Source organism: Halictus rubicundus, chromosome 10 (genome assembly GCF_050948215.1).
Source record: "Halictus rubicundus isolate RS-2024b chromosome 10, iyHalRubi1_principal, whole genome shotgun sequence".
In the NCBI taxonomy this organism is placed as follows: Eukaryota; Metazoa; Arthropoda; class Insecta; order Hymenoptera; family Halictidae; genus Halictus; species Halictus rubicundus.
The window spans coordinates 11,464,449-11,482,739 of record NC_135158.1 but is presented as its reverse complement, the minus strand read 5'-3'; the positions used below and the strand labels follow the sequence as shown (position 1 = coordinate 11,482,739).

Sequence of the window (18,291 nt, the reverse complement as noted above, 5' to 3'; positions counted from 1 at the left end):
TGATTTTTTTTTTATAATATAGGAAGCATCACATGTCGAATAGAAAATAAGAAGAACTTACTTCCCCCGACGAACACATCGTCGGATATCTGATGTTGCTTGGACGACTTAAAAGAACGATTCCATAAAGCTTGCGGCTTAATCCTACAGTGAGCGGTAAAGCATGATGTATCTGGGTGCCGACATTCGCATAAGGCTGTCCATATTTTCAAGCCGTTCTCTAACCGTAAGTTCGTTTTGAAGTCGATGTCTTTCAGATGATTGCACAGAGGTGCGAATAGGTAGACAAATAGCTGTCGAAAGTAAAGATCCAGTAAAGAGTAGCAAAAAACTCGAATAAAATATTCGAGAATAATTTATTTTTAAATGACTCAACGAACAGACTGAAAAATACTCACGGTCATGGTGGGTATAGAAAATAAGTAATAAAATGGATTTCCACAGTCGGGTTCACTCTCGGAGCACTCTTCGGCAGCGTCGAGGAGTATCCAATGAAGAATGTAAAGAAGCGTCGTTTCCATAGCGCCGAGAGTTTGGAAATCCTTCCTTGAAGATTAATAGGAGAGATTTTCGCGTGACAAAGAAAACAAACACATTTTATAGATGGTAGGTACAAAGGCAAACCCACCTATTGTGCAGGTGATTGGCCGTGGCATGGAGAACGTAGGGAAGAGCGGCTTGGATCAAATGCCACCGTGGCACGGTGCCCAATAGCCGGCTCAAGCTGGGTGTCAGATCATTGCGGAGATTCTGAACCAACACCTTCTCGAGAGACTACAAGTAGACGATCAAAGAATCTGTCAAATATCCATAACCAACGAGAACTAATTTAGTCAACGGAGTCTTGAAGAGACAACGATTTCGTCTGCGTATTACTATACAGTAGAACCTCGCTCGTTGCACAAAAGCTGACCGAAAATTCGTGCGACGATCGAGGTGTGCAACGAAATAGGTAACCAATCGCATGATCTATTTTACTTTCCCATACCGTATTGGCCCTACGTAGCCACCACAATCCCTACCAGGCAGCGGCGGACCGTCGATCTCGGAGCCCAGGACTAACACTGTTTGGGGCCTACCCAATTTCACCCAAGTTAACTCAAGTACCAAACATTTTTCTATATTTTATTGTATCTTAAGTTTTTAATTTAAATTGTTTTTCTTTTTTTGACCGCCAAAGAGGCCCTTGAATGAACGAGTTTGCAGCCTACAAAGCCAACACCACAAGTTGTTGGAAGTTCTAACCAATCTGCAATAAACGAGGTTCTATTATATTACTCTGCTCGAACGTTCGTGGAATGATTTTTTTACTACGATCTCGACAACGTTGCGGTGATATGTTCAGGTGAGAAATATTGTTTACGGTCTTACCTATAAACGGACTCAATTTCACGAGCCCGCGATAAGCCGTTCGCTTATGGCACGACGCGGCTAGTATGCCCATATTTCTCTCGGTCGCCTCGCGTCTTCGAAAATATATGGAGATCTTTTCGGAGAATAATGTATTAACGCGAAATTTCTCGCGGATCTCGGGAAAAATGGGAACTGAAGTGATTGATACGCTGAAATGAGCATGAGAGTGCTATGAAGATAAAAATCGTTCGCAAATGCGTGAAACCGTATCAAGGAGGAAGAGGAAGAAAGGAAATCGGTGAACACTTTATCGGGATAACGTACTGGCTCACACGTTAATTCTTGTGCGAAAATTCGCACGTTTTAATGTGATTGTTCCTTGATCACTCTCCTGCATATTCACTTGACCTAGTTCCGTAGATGTTTTTTTTTAATTTCCAAAGATAGAAAATATCAAGGAAGACGTATGGGCGACGTTGGAACAATAAAACGGGAAATGACTGAACAGCGTTTCACAAAATCTCCAGCACTGTTTCGAGCAAGGGAAACACCATTGGAGCGTGTGTATACATTCGAAAGGGGTCTGTGTACTTTGAAGGGGACGCCGTCGGTTTCAAATTCAGGTAGAAAATTTATATTTTGCAGAGAAATCCACAGTCTAGTCATATATGTGTATTGTTTAAATAATTCAGGATACTAACCGTGCAAGCTTCCTTCGTCTCCTACGTATGCATTGAAATATAAACAATCGATATTAGTATATAATCAAGGCATAGTGAAAATAGAATTGTAAAATAGTAAAAATATAAGAAAAAGGAACAAGAGGAAAGAAAGTACTTGCGACAATAATAAAATGCAAAGCTACAGTTATATATTACTACGTCATACGATCGATAAATTGATATAAACATATGTATTGATAGAATTGATGCTGAAAGTATGTATTTACATATGAGAAACTATAAAAATGTACGCTTCCTGGTACTGTGCTATTACAAATCTGAAAATGCAGTGAAACTATGATTCGATACCGCTATCGTACCAAAATGGCGCTAAAAGGCGCATAAAACTGCCCGTTCGACTTATAACATTATTATGTTTCCAATTCAAAACCATGCCTACGCCTAGGAGGTTCTACTAATATTACAGTGCGTAGGAAGTATAGAATAATATAGTGTTATTAGTTAAAAAATTAAACAAAATGTTGATATGTTTAATCGGGAAATAAATATTAGGATACATTATAGTTTTACTGTAACATAAGGATTCATCATGGCAGTTGTTTGGTTTCATGAATTTGATCGTAACATGCAGAAAAGCATTAGTAGGTAATATTTTCTGCAAGTAGCGAATTATTTCTAGCGATGGTTATTCGATATTTTTGCTTGCAAGTTTCCAAGCAATTCAATCAAACTGGAAGAAAATTCAAAACAAGAGAAGGACGATTGTTGCAAACCATCAAACTGCGGAGAACCTTCAGAGTTTACAGTGGATACGTTTTCCGAAGAATATCCTTGATATGTCCTGCTTTTTTTGCAGAAGAAAAACTTGCATAATTTTCGCATAGTTTGCGTTTGGCTCTTTTGATCAATTAGAATGTCAGCTTGTTAGAAAACGCATCCTCTGTAACCCACAGTGATTCGAAGCGACTACTAGTCCCTATCACCAACTATTTCTAAGAGTTTCATCGGAATCATTGAATAGTAAATATTGCAAGCATTGGGAACAGGCAGGCATCAAGCTTAGCGAACTTACATGATGGCCTGGCGCGTGTTGACAGAACTGCAGATGACACGTGGAGGCGGCAGCGCATAGGAGGTTACTTTGTTAGTGCAGGTGGGGTAGGTATTGGAAAACAAAGGGTTGATGGGACACAGTTGGTAAGGAATTTTGCACGATATGAAATCCCTGTGTATACTTTTAGATAATCGAACGAATCTCGTCGAATTTTTCAAATTTTGTCAAATATTTTCAATAAACCTCTACGATAACGTTCAAGTATATTTATAAACAGTGTTTGTTTGAAACTTTCTGTTTCAACCAGTGCCGAACACTTTGGCGTTCGATTTCATGAGTGCAAAAAGCTTGAACACATTGTTTCAAAAAACTGAACGCAAACTTGTCAATAACGGAATGCATTTTCACCTGAGTTTCATAGATTCGTCCCTGTTAATCTTTGCCACACAGAAAATCCTTATTAACGCAATCGTTTTCCAGTAATTCGACGTATTTCGTGGTATGTACATAAATTGCACAGAAATGTATTCAGAAATAAACATTCGTACTAGCCGAATTTTTTAAAGCCAGATAATAGACCGCATGCATTTGTTTGTGATAGGTCTTGAACCGGGTGCTTCGATATACTTTCACAGAAAATCAACTTGTATAAAGATAAATGCACTTTGTTCAATAAATGAGGTACACCTCTAAGAGAATGCACGAAAAAAACTTTTTCAAGAATAATCACGAAAGTGACAATGTTATTGTAACTCAACGTTTCCCGAATTTAAATGCTAGGCTCAGCATTTATTTTTCTAAATGTGACTAAAGTAAAAAATTCCTAAAAATATCCAGCTTCATATAAATTCTATTAGCGACAGGATTGCCTCCAAGCGATCGTGTTAACTATAATTTCTTGTTGAATACCTTGCCATAAGATATAATTAATTTTTCATGTGATTCCTACGGACACACACACGCACAGACTCGTTCTTTTCATTCTTTCACAAACGGAGAAATATCTATAGAATAAATGAAAATTTTTACCATGCACAATGCCTCGTGTAGCTTGCCTAATTTCGCACGTATAAATGGCCTGTAAACATAAGCATAACAATTAAATCAGTTTAAAATGACCAATATCAAAACTATCCTAATAAATCAACTGATAACCCTATTTGTGTTTAACTACGAAAGAAATATGATCGTATAGCACATTACGAAAAAAAATGTATTGTTAAAATGCATTTTAATCATAGTTGAAATTGTTGAAAGAGCCAACTGCATATTTCAAAATACTTATCATTGGACTAGCCAATTTTATTTCAAACACCACGACGTCCACCATATATTATCAATGTAGCTTCTAAACGATTGCAACATTATTAAATAAATGTTAAAAATACTCCTAATAAAAAGTGAAATTTGTTTTGCTAGTTCTAAAATTATTTTCTCACCGATTATTCTGTAAAGAGTTAATAAAATCGACTATTTCCTAAAATATCCTTTAAAATTGCTGACACTTGAAACACACGCTATGTTACACACGAACCTCTCGAATGCAGGGCCAAGGAAATTTACAAGTAACTTTTGGTACGAACAAATAATATTTGAAATGTTACGGTAAAAAAGTACTACATTTTTACGACAAAAGTGTAACGCAATCGGTTAAGTTTCACTACAAAAGCACGACTGTTTTCGTTCAAGGAAATAATACCTCAGCTGTTGCCAAAGGAACATCTGAACTGGAATGGGCAAAGCCTGTTCCTGCAAGTTCGCGTCGACGGACCGTCGTTTATCCATATTTCCAGTATAAATATCTACAATGATTCGTAATGTTTACATGATACGCTCCAAGGAGACATCGTAGAAAAGAAGAAGAAGAAGAAGGAATCGCACCATAAGATCGGATAAGAATGATTAATCAATTACAAGTTCTCAGCGCCACGTGTTTCACTCTGGCGATAGTGAACGCACAGTCGGTCACTTTTTCGTCGACATCGGCCGGTGTTTTTGCGTTGCAATACGCACGCTTCGTCGGTCCTACCCTGTCATCGAATAAATCAATTTCCCGTCAATGTTGTGACAGACAGTTTACCATTTTACCCGGAAACGAATTGTCATTATAGCGGGCTACGTACCTTCAGCCTGCCCGTTCTACAATTTCAGGATTGCTAAGGGTTGAAATTCGGCGAGATCAATTTAGCTCGCGAGAAGAAATCGTGTTCACGCACTGTTCCGGATCGTTCGGTATGTCGGAGATCCCATGTTTCGATGGAATCGTGCGAACGTCGACCGCGGATGCAGGAGGAAGAAGAAGAAGAAGAAGAAGAAGACGAAGCAGCAGCAGTGCAAGGACAGGATCACGTGCCACTCGGCCTAGTGACACAGTTGCATCGTTTTCGGGTAGCTGGTATGCACTTCGCCGTACCGGTGGATGCACCACCGCGGCAGGATCGTGAGTAACTGAAAGACACGACACACGAACGTAATGCTGTTGGAAAGGATGGGAATGCGCGCGCTACTCTCGGGAAATCCAATGCGCCGGTCGTTCCATCGATCAGCCCAGGAATCTGCTCGCTGGACCACCACCACCAGCACGACCAGGGCCGACCCACCCTTTCCAACGGCACATCCCTACCAACCTACTTATCCACCAAACCTACCTGACTTTCTCGGAATACTGCAAAGCACGATGATTACAGATGGGATGAAGCAAACCTCCGCTATTCTAATTAACACTTAACTTCAACTTCACTGACACAGTGCTCCGATAACGTTCAATAGGTCGCAATGCCTATCAATCTACTTATCCACCCGACTTTCTCGGAAAATTTTCAGACGAGATGATTAGAAATGAGGTTCGACCTCTATCAAATTTTCTCCGTAAAGCGATCGTGCCACCTGTCACGCGTATTGGCCACGTGATATTGACGAGTTTCTGTTGATTTGCAGTAATGAGGGTGCACCGATATAGAAAACTGTACGAGTAAAGGTGGAGTTTGTAGCAATACCAATATGGGGATAATTCCGCGACGTTTATCATTCAGGCCTTGGCGACATATATAGGGTCATCCGTTTTTAAACGGCCAAACGTCAACCAGCTATAGAGGACCCCCCAAATGGAACAACTTTCATCCCTAACACTTTTTTTGATTCGAAGTTATTTCATTCAGTCTCCACGGCGTGCCCCATGTCAAAAAAACCAAGATCCAAAGGTCATACAAAAAAGTTGACTTAATAAAAAAGATGCCCCTATTTATTTTAAACCAAACAAAGGAAAAATCATCAAGATACATAATTGCAGTCCTAATATATTTAATCTTAAGTGAACGCAAAAAATGACGGGTTTTTGCAATTATCTAAAAATCAAGACCGAATCAAAAAGAGTGTTAGGGGTGAAAGTTGTTCCATTTGGGGTCCTCTACAGCTGGTTGACGTTTGGCCGTTTAAAAACGGATGACCCTGTATAGAGAAATCACTGTATTTACCTCTTTCAAAGTTGTTATATTATTTATAGATCGTATAGATGTTCTGAAATCATCTAAACAGAAAATCGGCGAACGCTGTTGCAATTCTGGAACTGTCCGAACCAGTTCGAGACATTTTGTAAAATTTAGAAAGTTATTTGCCGCACCCAAAAAAAAAACCAACCAGTTGATGAAATCCTGAAATTGGCAGAAAAACTAAAGAAATAGTAAGAGCAGTCCAAAATTGTCTTTTTATTAAATATTACGTTTCACATGAATCATCGAAAAGAAAATGTTTTGTTATTGGATTCTCGTCGACGTACAATCTGATCCTGTATCATGTTGCACTTCGTATCAATCGAGCTTCTGGACCCTCGAAGGAGTACGCCCCGCAATGAGCTTAAATTTTTCAGAAGTAGTTATTGTGCACATCTGTTTCAGATATATCGAGCCGTTACTGTAACATTTCAAAATTAGGAATGACAAAAGTTACATGGACGAAGAACAAGGGAAGAAACATGAAAAGCAATGCGTATATAAAATAGTAAACTGGAAGTTACGTACAGGCAAAACGAACAAGCGGCGAACACTGTCTACTCAGCTTGATTGGAGGCCACTTCAGTATTACAGACGTCGTCATTTCGAACTCTAATAACTTCGCTAGCTCTCCAGAGGGTGTCAAGTTGCCTTTTCTCGGCAGAAGCCGGCTCGCTATCAAGAAACCCCTCGACATCTCTGAGCGTCATGTCCATCTCGAACACGATCTCGTTGCTGCACGATCTTTCCGCGTGCTTTGTTCCTTTGCAGGGAACGGAACTGATTTCTATACACACTTCCGCGATGCCGTCGCCTTTGTCGGCCAGCCTTTTCGCTTCATTGTCAATGGCGTCGCAAATATCACGCCAGAGCTCTTTTTGACTCGCGTGCAGCTTTCCAATAAATTGCTGAAAGCTGTCCCAGTCCATTTCGTTCGTGTCTTCGAGAACTTTACGATAAAGCGATAAAGTGTTCGCCACTTCACCGTGTCCTCTATCATTGTCGATCAAACTCTTCAAGGACGATTCGTTGTAACGAATCTGCCGTGCAATCTTTCTATTAACGGAAGTACGCGAGCAATCCTTGTTTGACGACGCCGCAGACTTCAATTTGCTCCGTTTGAATCTCATAGATCTCCCGCTTTTAATCGATTTCAACGACTCGAGAAACCGCTTTAAACCAAACTTTTTGCTTTCCGAGCTGCCTACTCGTTTACACGTCTTTTTCCTTGCATCGCTACTTGCCGACTCCCGATTGTTCCCAACAATAGTATTCTCGCCGCTTGTACGCGCTCCACCTTGAACATTCGACGATAAGGACGAATCCTTCTCCCTCTTTTCATTCGAATGCTTAACTTCTAGATCACGTGGCGTATCGATCGAAGTCTCTGTGCAGTGCACGCATTTATCGTTGATCCCAGGTGTTTGCAGTTTAACGTCTAATCCAATTATAACCGGCGACGAACTGACTGCTATATTCCGACTGTTAACGCCAGATATTTCCCCGTTATGCGAACAGCTGATCCATTCGCGAATCATGTTTTCCGCGGACGAGGTGCTACCGCTATGATCAGAGTCTACCGGCGAGCTAATCGCTTTGGTACAGTTCTCCAGAGAATCGTTCTCCATCGCACAAGCGAGGATCGCAGACTGCTCGTTGCTTCGAACGATATTTTTAGCATTTCCGAATTTATTTTTACCGGTGGTCCGGTCCGGATGTTTCGATTCGTCGTACATATTAAATGCAGCGTCTAATTGCGGATCACCGTCTCGACCGGCATGTAAAATAAAGCAGCGCCTATTGTTGGAGTTTCCAGATTCCACCCAGCTTCGATCATTGAATTGCACAACAAATTCGTCTTGTTTCTTGTCTGCCGGATCGAACCGACCGTGCGTCAAGTACGTCATCGTATCGATGATCGAGTCAATGTTACAATGGTTCATCACGTCCTGCATAGTTTTCAGCTGTGCAACCTCGGATCTGGAGCCAGCCGCCTTTTCGTACAAAATATCTTGCACTACCTTCTCGTTTATTTCATTCATACCGCTTTGGTTTCTTGTCGGTGATTTTTCTCGAATCTGTTTTTTGCCTAACAGATTGCTGTCGACAATCGAAAATGCATCGTTATGTTTCGCCGATTCAAGGGACGTGGAATTTTTATTCGACTCTTCTTGCCGTATCTTTTCGATGTCGCTAGGCTCGTCACTGCACTTTGACAGTGTAATCTTTTCTCCTTTGATAAACAACGGTTCCGATGCTTCGAAAACATTAATACAGCTTTGTAAGTGCTTTTTGCCTGTTGTTTTATTCTTTTCGGAAGTGTGTTCGCTCACCATACTTTGCACAATCCGTGTTTTTCCTGTTTCGACGCCATTCTCGCGCTCGGCGATCATAATTTCCACTCGTTGAGGAGTGTTCGCCGACACCTTGCCGTCTGGTTTAGCGTTATCAGTGGAATCCGTTAATTTAGAATTCTTCTTATCGTCGTCGTATCGTTCGCAGATGGAGGCGCTTCTCCGCGTGTCGCTATACTTTCCGAAACGCTTCGCAGGCTGTTGTTTCTTTGTATAAAACTTCTCGACAGTTCTGTGAACTTTCGAGTCTGTATTCTCGCTATTATTCGAAAATATTTGCGTATTTAGAAAATAGGATGTTCTAGGTGGCGATTGTCGTGATTCGGCCGACTCGCTTCTAGATTTCGAACAGCTAATCACTCCGCAGTGCTGACAGACTTTTATCGATGAATCGCCCGAGAGAATCTGCTGCAGTTCGTTGCTATTGTATCGACTCAATCGAGACTGTAATTTAATTATAGCGTCGCGGAAAGGAAACGATGAAACGTTCTCGAACGATTCACGATGCAGCAAATTAAACACTCTGTTGACAGCACCTAATTCGATTAATGGCCCTCGATCGGTGTCTTTGCACACTTGACTGCTGAGAGGATCGTGTAAGCAATGCGTATTTTTATCGACTGTTGTTTCGAACATTTTGTTTATTGATTTTTCCATGCTCGAGTTGCACGCGTAGTACCTTAAGAGTAGATCAATGTCGAACGGCTCGGACGAATGTTCCTTTTCGTCAGAGATCTGATAAAATTTATCGGATCTCAAGCTTTTAGAATTTTTAATGTACCCAGGATCGGCATTTCCAAAAGATAATTCGGTACTAATTGGATTGTTGTATTCTCGGATAGTGCTTAAGGTAGCATGCGCGTGGTCAGCATGGGAAACTGCAACTTCCATATCGGGATTCGTGATGGTTACTTCGATATGTTCGTTTTCATCCATTTTGATTGGAAAAATATTTGTTCAAACTTGTCTAATAATAATTTTATATTTGAAATACATTTTTGTTTCACTTAACTGTTCCATTTATCGTTCTATTGAAACTCATTATCTGTATCCATTTTCGCAATGGATACTCTGTTGTCTGAATGTGTCAGACGTCTGCATAGGTTAATTTTCGAAATTGTTTGCCTGTTGGATGTAATGGTCTTGTGACATAACTATTGAAAAGTTGTTCGAGATGTTAACGTTTTATATGTAACAAATGAAAAGGAGAATAACATTTTGTTAACAAAGGTTCCGTCGATTAGTTTAGATATTATTTTGGAAGAGTCACTTTACCATGGCTTGTTCTGTATGAGTTCTTGCTTGTATGTGTTGGTCACTCTTAGTGATCCAAAGATACGCGAATATGGCCAGAAATTCTGTCACAATCCTGTTTACTGATTAATCTGAACTATTCGTTGATTTGTCAGTGACATATGACATAGGACAGTCGCTTTGCGCAGACGGCAGCGACTTCAGGTTTTTATCGAGGTGAGAATGCCTCAAATAATGGTCAAGGCATTTGCAAAGAGTTTGATCGACAAAATAATGCAGGAAGCTTTCGATAACATCGAAACTTTCGAGAACGGTGACGGTAAATAATATTATATATATATATATATATATATGTATATACATCTACGTGCATTATACATGCCAATAACATTTAATTGAAACATCGTTCCGATTCGTCGTACAAATATTTCATTGGTTCCACGTGTCTGTTGTATTAAGATATTTAGCTTGTAAAAACTTTTATTCAGTAAAAATGATGATTGGCAGAAAAATTACGAATGCAGAACCGAGAAGATTCGACTAACATTCAGATACAGCCGACGATACGTATGAACGATCGGGCTCAATTCGAACAGGAAACCATGGAACGCATCGGAATGATGGTGCGTGGATTGCAAAACTTGCATATTGGAGATTCGTCATCTGTGCCAACTCTCTTAACGACTTTAGAGAAGCAGGTTAAAAATAGACAATAGTTATCAAATTTTCGTATATTAGATAATTAGAAAAGTTTGAAACGCAAGCGGTTACATTTTAAAGTAACTCTTTTATTAACCCTGCTCATCGGTTACCTAAAACTGACCCTTAAAATATGTCGATTAAAATAGGGTTTACTTTGATCAATAAGTTTTATTTAGAAAATGTGATGTTTGCTTAGCGTTACTGTTAAAAATCGGACAATAAATAAATTCTGCCTCGATCTGTCGCTGCATTCGCATATTTTTTCCAGGTGAAGCATGTTATACACAATATTGACCACAGTACTCCGACAGCAGAGCGAAGCAGGACTACAGAAATTCAGCCTGTCACTCAGGGGCAGGGCGACATGTATCAAATAATACATAATGCAGTTATCGAGACGCCGATGGAACCGACGTGCAGTCAAAGGGACGGGGAAAATTGCGGATCGAATGAAATAACTAGAATATCTGGCAGCGTATTGCGCCGTATGATAGAAGAACTGGAGACCCGTGTAGGGGAGACGAACGCGACGAATGAAACCGAACGGGACTCTATCGGCGCAGAAGATATTGAACCTGGGAGCGAAACGGAGGAGCAATTTGTGAGGAGTATTAAAAGCGTCGACGATTTCGATGGGAACATCGACTTCCAATCGATTGGCGACTTGAAAATCAACAACCGCGACTCGTTGCCCGAATCAACGCCTTTGTCCGTGGTACAGTCGAGGTCTTCCGTGAACGACGCGTGCTTAGAGGACGTGGTCATCGAAGAAATAACACCATCGGCCCTTGGTGTGAAAAATGCTTCGTCGCCGGATCTCGGTGACAGCAAGATGTCGAAACCGGAAAAGCTGCGGAAGAAGGGCATGTTCAGCAGAATGCGCAAACTATTGCGGACCATTTTTGGTCGTCGGAAGAACTGACGCAAGGGATCGCTGGAGACAAGGAACGCAACAGTTTAATGCCCGCTCGTAGACCTACTTTTTGAGAATGATATGCCTTGTTTGTCCACGAGAAGCTGATAAAAATAACTCCCGAGCTTAGTCATCGACTGGCTACGGGCAACGCGTCGCTTGCGTATGCCAAGCTTTCACGGCGTTATATGAGACATGAAATACATTCCGCGCGTTCCTAGGAACCGCAACTTCCTAGACCACCTTGGTGTGTACCAAGAATCGCCTTGTAAACCAAAAATTCTTTATAATACAATAACCTTTTCGTACGAGTGCGTGGGCATCTTTAATCGGCTCGACGGTAGCGAACGTTTAGATGCACAGTTCATACTCTTCAAGCTTTCATACGTATAAGCTCTGTCCTTTTGAAAGCATTGCGGCTAGCTTCATCGGGGCTCGGATGACACACTGGTACCAGTATCATGGCTGGCTTGAAATCTCTGGTTTTAACTCTAAATCTACCGGTGAACGAGCCACTTCGCATTTTTTGTTTTACATATTATTTTACATTATTGTTCCAGAGATTTAGCGTCGATCAGGTGAGGAAACATAATTTCTAGAAAAGCCCGAATGAAGTTTCAACATACCAGTATTTTCTTTTTTTATTACACCCCGTAAGGGTTGAAAGGTCGCATTAAGACAACGTTCGACAAACATGAAACTACAGAAAAATGAAAAACAAAAGTCGTAATTTTTGGACGATATAAAGATGATCTACTCCCTTTAAGGTATGAGTTAGGCGATACCAAGGCTCTAGCGGGTGAGAGCTTGCATCGAAGGGCTGCCGATGTATATTTTCGCATGGCGCGTATGACATATGCAGGCCTGGCAGGCCCCGATACACGAATGCCATCGTCGAAAACCATTTATCGTAGTAGGAAGCACAGCTTAACCCGCGATTACCTCTCGAACTGTTTTTGGACCGCGGCGTTGCCGCTACCCTGTCCGAGCCGAGCTTTTCGAGCTGGATCTCCTTGTGATTCTCGTGTGTCCGGATCGCTGCGCCCTCTACAGAAATAAAATGAATAAATTTGGTAACACCCGGTAGCACTTCTGGTTCGGTCTTCGTTCGGTCAACATCCAAGCACACTAGATAGGACACTATGGTGAGTTCAGACTTCCTCATCGTCAAATTTATTCAGCATTTTTCAAATTCATCTGTGTCGTACATTCGATTCAATTATCATGTTAATTTATCAAATTATTCATCTCGTTGCTACTCGAAATTTATTCGTTATCGGCATCAATTCTAATATATATGCATTCTAATTCTTCGGGAACGACGATTGACGATCTCTTTCTGTGTATTGTATGACCATAATCCGTTGATCATTTAGACTTTCTGATATTTTTTATTGCCATCTTCAACTTCGAGGAAGTCGTCATGCGATAAACTTTCTTTAATTAAATTCGAATATCCTGACCTTGTGTGATCAATTTTTAAATATTTATCGGAGTCAGTGCAGCGCGCAGACGTCGTCTCTGAAGAGTTAAACCGAAATTGCAATAACTGCTGATTTTTCGTTGGAACTGTATTATTAATTTCGCTGGCCATTCAAGTGGGGTATTCGTACGGTGTATCTCCTATAGCAATTAATAGTGTACCTTTTGCATTGCAGTCAGACCTCAGCGCTAAGGAAGTCGAAAGTGAGTAAAAAGACACGGGATATATTTGACTTGTGTGTACGTGTTTAATTTTGCTTGTGCAACGGAAGTAGAATACAAAGGATCCTATAGAGTATCAGCTTCTAAGTAATGGTGAAGTATCGAGTGAATTTTCGCTTCGCATGAAAGTGTAAAACATCTAAAAAGCTAAAAAAATATTCGAAAAATTCAAATAGAAAGTCCATGATTGTTTTAAACGTGCATTTGGAGCTTCTAAAACATTTTTAAGTACATCTTTTTTTTGTTGGCGGACGCGGAACGGTTTCGATTGCTTAGAGTTAGACTGTTTCATAATATGTTGTTGGCTCTTCGTCGTGACGGATAATTTTCGGATGTCATGTGACAATCACATTACGCAATTGGTAGTAACCGGTGAAGCAAAGATGTAACCACCCCAAATGCGTAACACCATTTCAAAAATAGTGCTCTGTTCTTATATGGCTCGGCGGGGGTAATCTGACCCACTACTTCCACCAGCGAGTTCTTGAATTGGTTGCTGGGTGGAAGTCGCTGCGTCTTAAAATAGAACAATATTTTTGAACCAGGTGCGTAAGAAGAGCCACGCTTCAGCTGATATTAATCCGGACTTCGCATCGGAAATTGTTCATCCCAAATCACGGGATTTTTTAATCCTTAATCTTTCTTTATTCGTTAATCGCTTTGATATTTGGGGTCCTCAACTTTGCCAAGAAATCAGAGTAATATACAGAGATCAACTGATCGATTGATCCGGTGGTCAATTTTTAAATCAAAGTCGACCTGCAGTGAATTCTTGATATTTTTATAAAGTACTTTATAGAGTATTAAATTGCAAACGATCGTTTAACAAACAAATGGACAATAAGTATATTTTTTCATACCGCGGCTCGAATAATTAGAATTACAGCCGTAAATGTCTTCTACAATTGCGATGCAATTTATTGCAAATGAATTTTATATTTAACTTTAATTGTGGAAGTCAAAGAAAATATACACTTGCAGTGGATAAACAAATTATTTGCATCTTATTAACATGATTAAGAGAAGAATGATATTGGCTGTAGTATTGTTAAACGTATATATGAAATGTAATATCCCATGAAATACCTTATAAAAATAACAAGACTTGTAGCTTGGTTTTCATACAAAAATGTATTGTTTTAATGCAAACTTTAGAATTTAATCGTTTGCTGTGCATGTAGTGTAAAATTGAACGTGATGATAGCAAATATCATCAAAGGCCTTACACTTTTTAAATAAACTGACATTAAAATAAAATTTAAAAAGTAATTGACACTGAAAACTTTTCCAGTGAGAACCTAATTTGTTATCAGTTTATTGAGGATTCTTCTATATCTAGATAGAGGAACAAATAATAGATAGTATACTTATATTTTGCACTCAACAGAGGCCGAATTTGCCTTCTCCATCTACGATGCTGATGGCAGCAACGTCATCGACGCCGCTGACCTTGGAGAAGTTCTCCGGGCCCTCAACCTGAATCCCACAAACGCCGGCATTGAAAAGCTTGGTGGAACAAAGAAGAAGGGCGAGAAAATGTTGAAAATCGATGAGTTCTTGCCACTTTACAGCCAGTGCAAAAAGGATAAGGATCAGGGATGCTACGAGGATTTCCTCGAGTGTTTGAAACTGTACGACAAACAGGAGAATGGAACCATGTTGGCTGCGGAACTTTCGCACACGCTGCTCGCACTTGGTATTTCAATTTTTTAAATATTATTCGTAACATTACTTCCTACTAAAGTATGAAAAATTAAGAAGACTTTCGCAATATATGAAATGCTCAACCGTAATGCGAATATACATTGTGCTAAATCATACTATACATATATCATGACAGGTGAGAAACTGAACGACCAGGAGGTTGAGACCGTGTTGAAGGATTGCTTGGACCCAGAGGACGAGGACGGCTTCATCCCCTATGCCCGTGAGTATAGATCGATTGAATCACACATATGCATCCCGTGAAATAGATCACAACGAGAAATTGTATTGAATAAGTAGCATTAACGAGCTGCATTAACGTAGAAAATTGTCGGCTCCAGGGAAACTAGCATAAAACCTTAGTGAACGCACTTGCCTAGGTTCGTGTCACCAGTATGTAGACAGTAATTGATTTTGCAGTAGAAATCTAAATCAAAGTTACCCGATCCTCGTTTTCCTAGTGTATACCCCGTGTAAATCCGTAGCGTAGCAAGCCCCTAGAGATTTTTCACACAGCTGTCCGAAATATCCAAGGCGAGTCGCACAGGGAATGAACGAATTCGGATCCCGTTCCCCGTCATTTGATGTTTCCACGTGTTTTGTGTTCTACAGCGTTCTTGAAGAAGATGATGGTGCCATTGTAAGCAAAACCGGAAGTCAATGTCGCAAAGTTCACCGTTCGTAAGTACACCCTGTAGACTATACCCTATCCGCCGTTGTCCGAACTATTTCCGCAAAACTAACACGGCTTCGTTTCCCCGTTTTCCGTTACGCGCATACATATCTCACAATTTATAGGATGCAACGAATCGACGTGGCTGGGATGCTGAAATCGATAACCTGCTTTTCACACAACAACACTTTCAAAGGCTTGAGAGATTCGTACGCTAAAAGTTCGTGACCCGAAACTGCTGTAACGCACAACTTAAAAAACACGTCTGCCACCTTTTTCCCCCAGGCGTTGCTTATCTCGCTATAAGTGTCATTAACCGGTTGTCTGTCATACATTTACACAGCAAACTTCGACGTTTCAGATTTTTCCAAGTGTCATATCGTTATGTATGCATTCGAAAAGCAACGAATATTGAGATATTCTTACTCATTACAGTCTTGTATGAAATGGTAATTTCGTCATGGTTTCACATAGAATAACGTTTTCTCCAGCTGGTACGGGTTTTCGAAACGGACTATGAGTTTAGTCCGACTAATACGGTTATACAGATTGTTAAAAAAAAAAATCATACAATATTTATACGGTGCATAAGACACAGCACGCTCGGTGAAAAGGTCTTAGCAAACATGGATATAAACATTAAACATTTTCATGTGTTTGCATCATGATTGAATTACTGGCTTCATCCTCCGCCAAGCTCAAGGCACTGAGTGTTAGGTGAAGAGCGAAGCACAGTCGCCAGATCAAGACTTGTCCCCCCACTCTACCTTCCCCTTCTACGACGCCATTTCCCCACGCTTCCGCCACGGCCCGGTCACGTGACGCGTTGCGTCTCTGTCGTGCATGTGTCACGATGTCACGTGACGAATCCAGTACTGGCAGAGAGATGGTAACTTTTCCCCCTCGATTCGAGTCAGTTCCCCTGATCTGGCGACTCTGGAGTGGGGATGGGTCGTGGACATTTACGGGTTGTGGCTGTGTCCTGTGTACCATGTAAATATTAAATGGTGTTTTTGAACAATCTGTGTACAAGGTGAAGATGTCGCAAATCCAACTCTTTTAATGCTTATCATGTTCAGTCTTGCTTCTACTTGTACGCTCGGCACAAAGTTCGATTGACCATGCGGTCTAACGAGACCGCGGCTCAGGACAACTGTATATATTTTTGACTCTGCTGGCTGTCAATCAATTTGTGCCGCTATTTCGGTGGAACCGGAATAATATAGATCGATTTATTTCTAGCGTTCCTTCGTAGACTGTGTGACAGAGCGGCAGAAGAATGAAGTGACAACGCGGTCGCTGTGCTGTCGGCATTCGTCCGTCGAACTCCACGTCAACGAAGGACATGTCTGTCTGTTCGTTACACTCATCACACCACTCATCCCCCTGTTATAAAAATCATCAAACGCGCCCGAGCATAAACACATTTCACATTGCCGCGTATAAAATAACGAAACATTCTGCACCGACGTCATCATCATCACCGAGCCTTCGACAGCGAGATATATATATATATGTATGTAAAATTTAAAATTCAAAGACGAAATCAAATCCTGTGTATGTAAAAACAATATACGAACTGTTCATCGAACGCATAGAGAACGTTCTTTGATTTGGTATACTGTACTGTTGTAAGGTTAAATATATTTTTAATGAGAATAATTTACGATCATCGTATGAATACCTCCATGTACATGCCCACATATTAATATTGTACAGAGTCGAATGGAAAGATTACTGTTATTTTACTTCGTACCGTTAATTAAATAAAGTACACCCCTCGGGTATGAGGAGTGCCAAAAATTAATACTGCTAAGGATTTTTCTGTTTAATCTCGACATTTCTTAATGGTTATTTTTATATTTTATTTGTATAAACCATTTGATCGATATTTACGAAACCATCAAATCACCCACTCAAAACCACGATTGATTTTCTTCGTCAATGATTAAAATTTTCTAATTGCTTCGAAACAAAAAGAAAATTTAGATTTACTGTATACCGAGATTTAATTTAATGCTTCAGTATCGATAACAGAAGAATAGAATTTCATTTCGACATAAAAGAAACGAATAATACCCATGTTTGGTAGATTTTGTTTGAAATGTTCATCATGAGTCTGACTCGATATTATATGGCAAGGGGTTAACGAAGACTCGAATACTTTTATTATTATAATGCAAATGCAATGGTAGCAACGTGTTCGATTTTATAATTCGAGGTTTTCCATGAAAGCGTCGAAGTTCGAATGTAAAATGCATTGTTATGTTATGTCCAAGTGAAAGTACGTATTTTTGTTAAATTATTTTACATTCTACTAATTAGTTCGACTAATTGTTTATTCTACTAATATTTACGAAATAATCATTTTCAAATCGTTTAAAATATTTTCGAAAATGCAGAAAAATA

The 18,291-nt window shown here is 40.1% G+C and overlaps 4 protein-coding genes across 5 annotated transcripts in view; 2 read left to right on the top strand and 2 right to left on the bottom strand.

The window, feature by feature from the left end:
* Unc80 (unc80, NALCN channel complex subunit) overlaps positions 1 to 5,561 on the bottom strand; it is a 45,476-nt gene extending 39,915 nt beyond the window's left edge. Inside the window, exons 1-8 of the mRNA XM_076795302.1 lie at positions 4,972 to 5,561; positions 4,790 to 4,892; positions 4,120 to 4,168; positions 3,109 to 3,135; positions 2,055 to 2,075; positions 629 to 774; positions 399 to 546; positions 62 to 293 (exon numbers count right to left, since the gene is read on the bottom strand). Coding sequence (XP_076651417.1) covers positions 62 to 293; positions 399 to 546; positions 629 to 774; positions 2,055 to 2,075; positions 3,109 to 3,135; positions 4,120 to 4,168; positions 4,790 to 4,875 — 709 coding nt within the window. The 5' untranslated portion in view covers positions 4,876 to 4,892; positions 4,972 to 5,561. The remainder of the gene's footprint in view (positions 1 to 61; positions 294 to 398; positions 547 to 628; positions 775 to 2,054; positions 2,076 to 3,108; positions 3,136 to 4,119; positions 4,169 to 4,789; positions 4,893 to 4,971) is intronic.
* Positions 5,562 to 6,784: 1,223 nt separating this feature from the next.
* LOC143357915 (uncharacterized) lies at positions 6,785 to 9,878 on the bottom strand. The gene is made up of 2 exons (XM_076794620.1): positions 7,107 to 9,878; positions 6,785 to 6,999 (listed from the first exon to the last, which is right to left on the bottom strand). The coding sequence occupies exon 1, from the start codon at positions 9,866 to 9,868 to the stop codon at positions 7,136 to 7,138; it is 2,733 nt and encodes a 910-aa protein (XP_076650735.1). The 5' UTR covers positions 9,869 to 9,878; the 3' UTR covers positions 6,785 to 6,999; positions 7,107 to 7,135.
* Positions 9,879 to 10,406: 528 nt separating this feature from the next.
* On the top strand, positions 10,407 to 12,664 carry LOC143357636 (uncharacterized). The gene is made up of 3 exons (XM_076794156.1): positions 10,407 to 10,505; positions 10,694 to 10,884; positions 11,157 to 12,664. Exons 1-3 carry the CDS (start codon positions 10,409 to 10,411, stop codon positions 11,808 to 11,810), a joined length of 942 nt encoding a protein of 313 aa, XP_076650271.1. The 5' UTR covers positions 10,407 to 10,408; the 3' UTR covers positions 11,811 to 12,664.
* A 146-nt stretch (positions 12,665 to 12,810) lies between these two features.
* Mlc1 (Myosin light chain alkali) lies at positions 12,811 to 17,689 on the top strand. Of its 2 annotated transcripts, XM_076794624.1 has the most exons (6): positions 12,811 to 12,946; positions 13,460 to 13,487; positions 14,893 to 15,201; positions 15,346 to 15,432; positions 15,822 to 15,890; positions 17,125 to 17,689. In XM_076794624.1, exons 1-5 carry the CDS (start codon positions 12,944 to 12,946, stop codon positions 15,851 to 15,853), a joined length of 459 nt encoding a protein of 152 aa, XP_076650739.1. In that variant the 5' UTR covers positions 12,811 to 12,943; the 3' UTR covers positions 15,854 to 15,890; positions 17,125 to 17,689. The 2 variants fall into 2 exon arrangements, with proteins under 2 accessions (XP_076650739.1, XP_076650738.1); XM_076794623.1 differs by lacking the exon at positions 15,822 to 15,890.
* Positions 17,690 to 18,291: the final 602 nt, after the last annotated feature.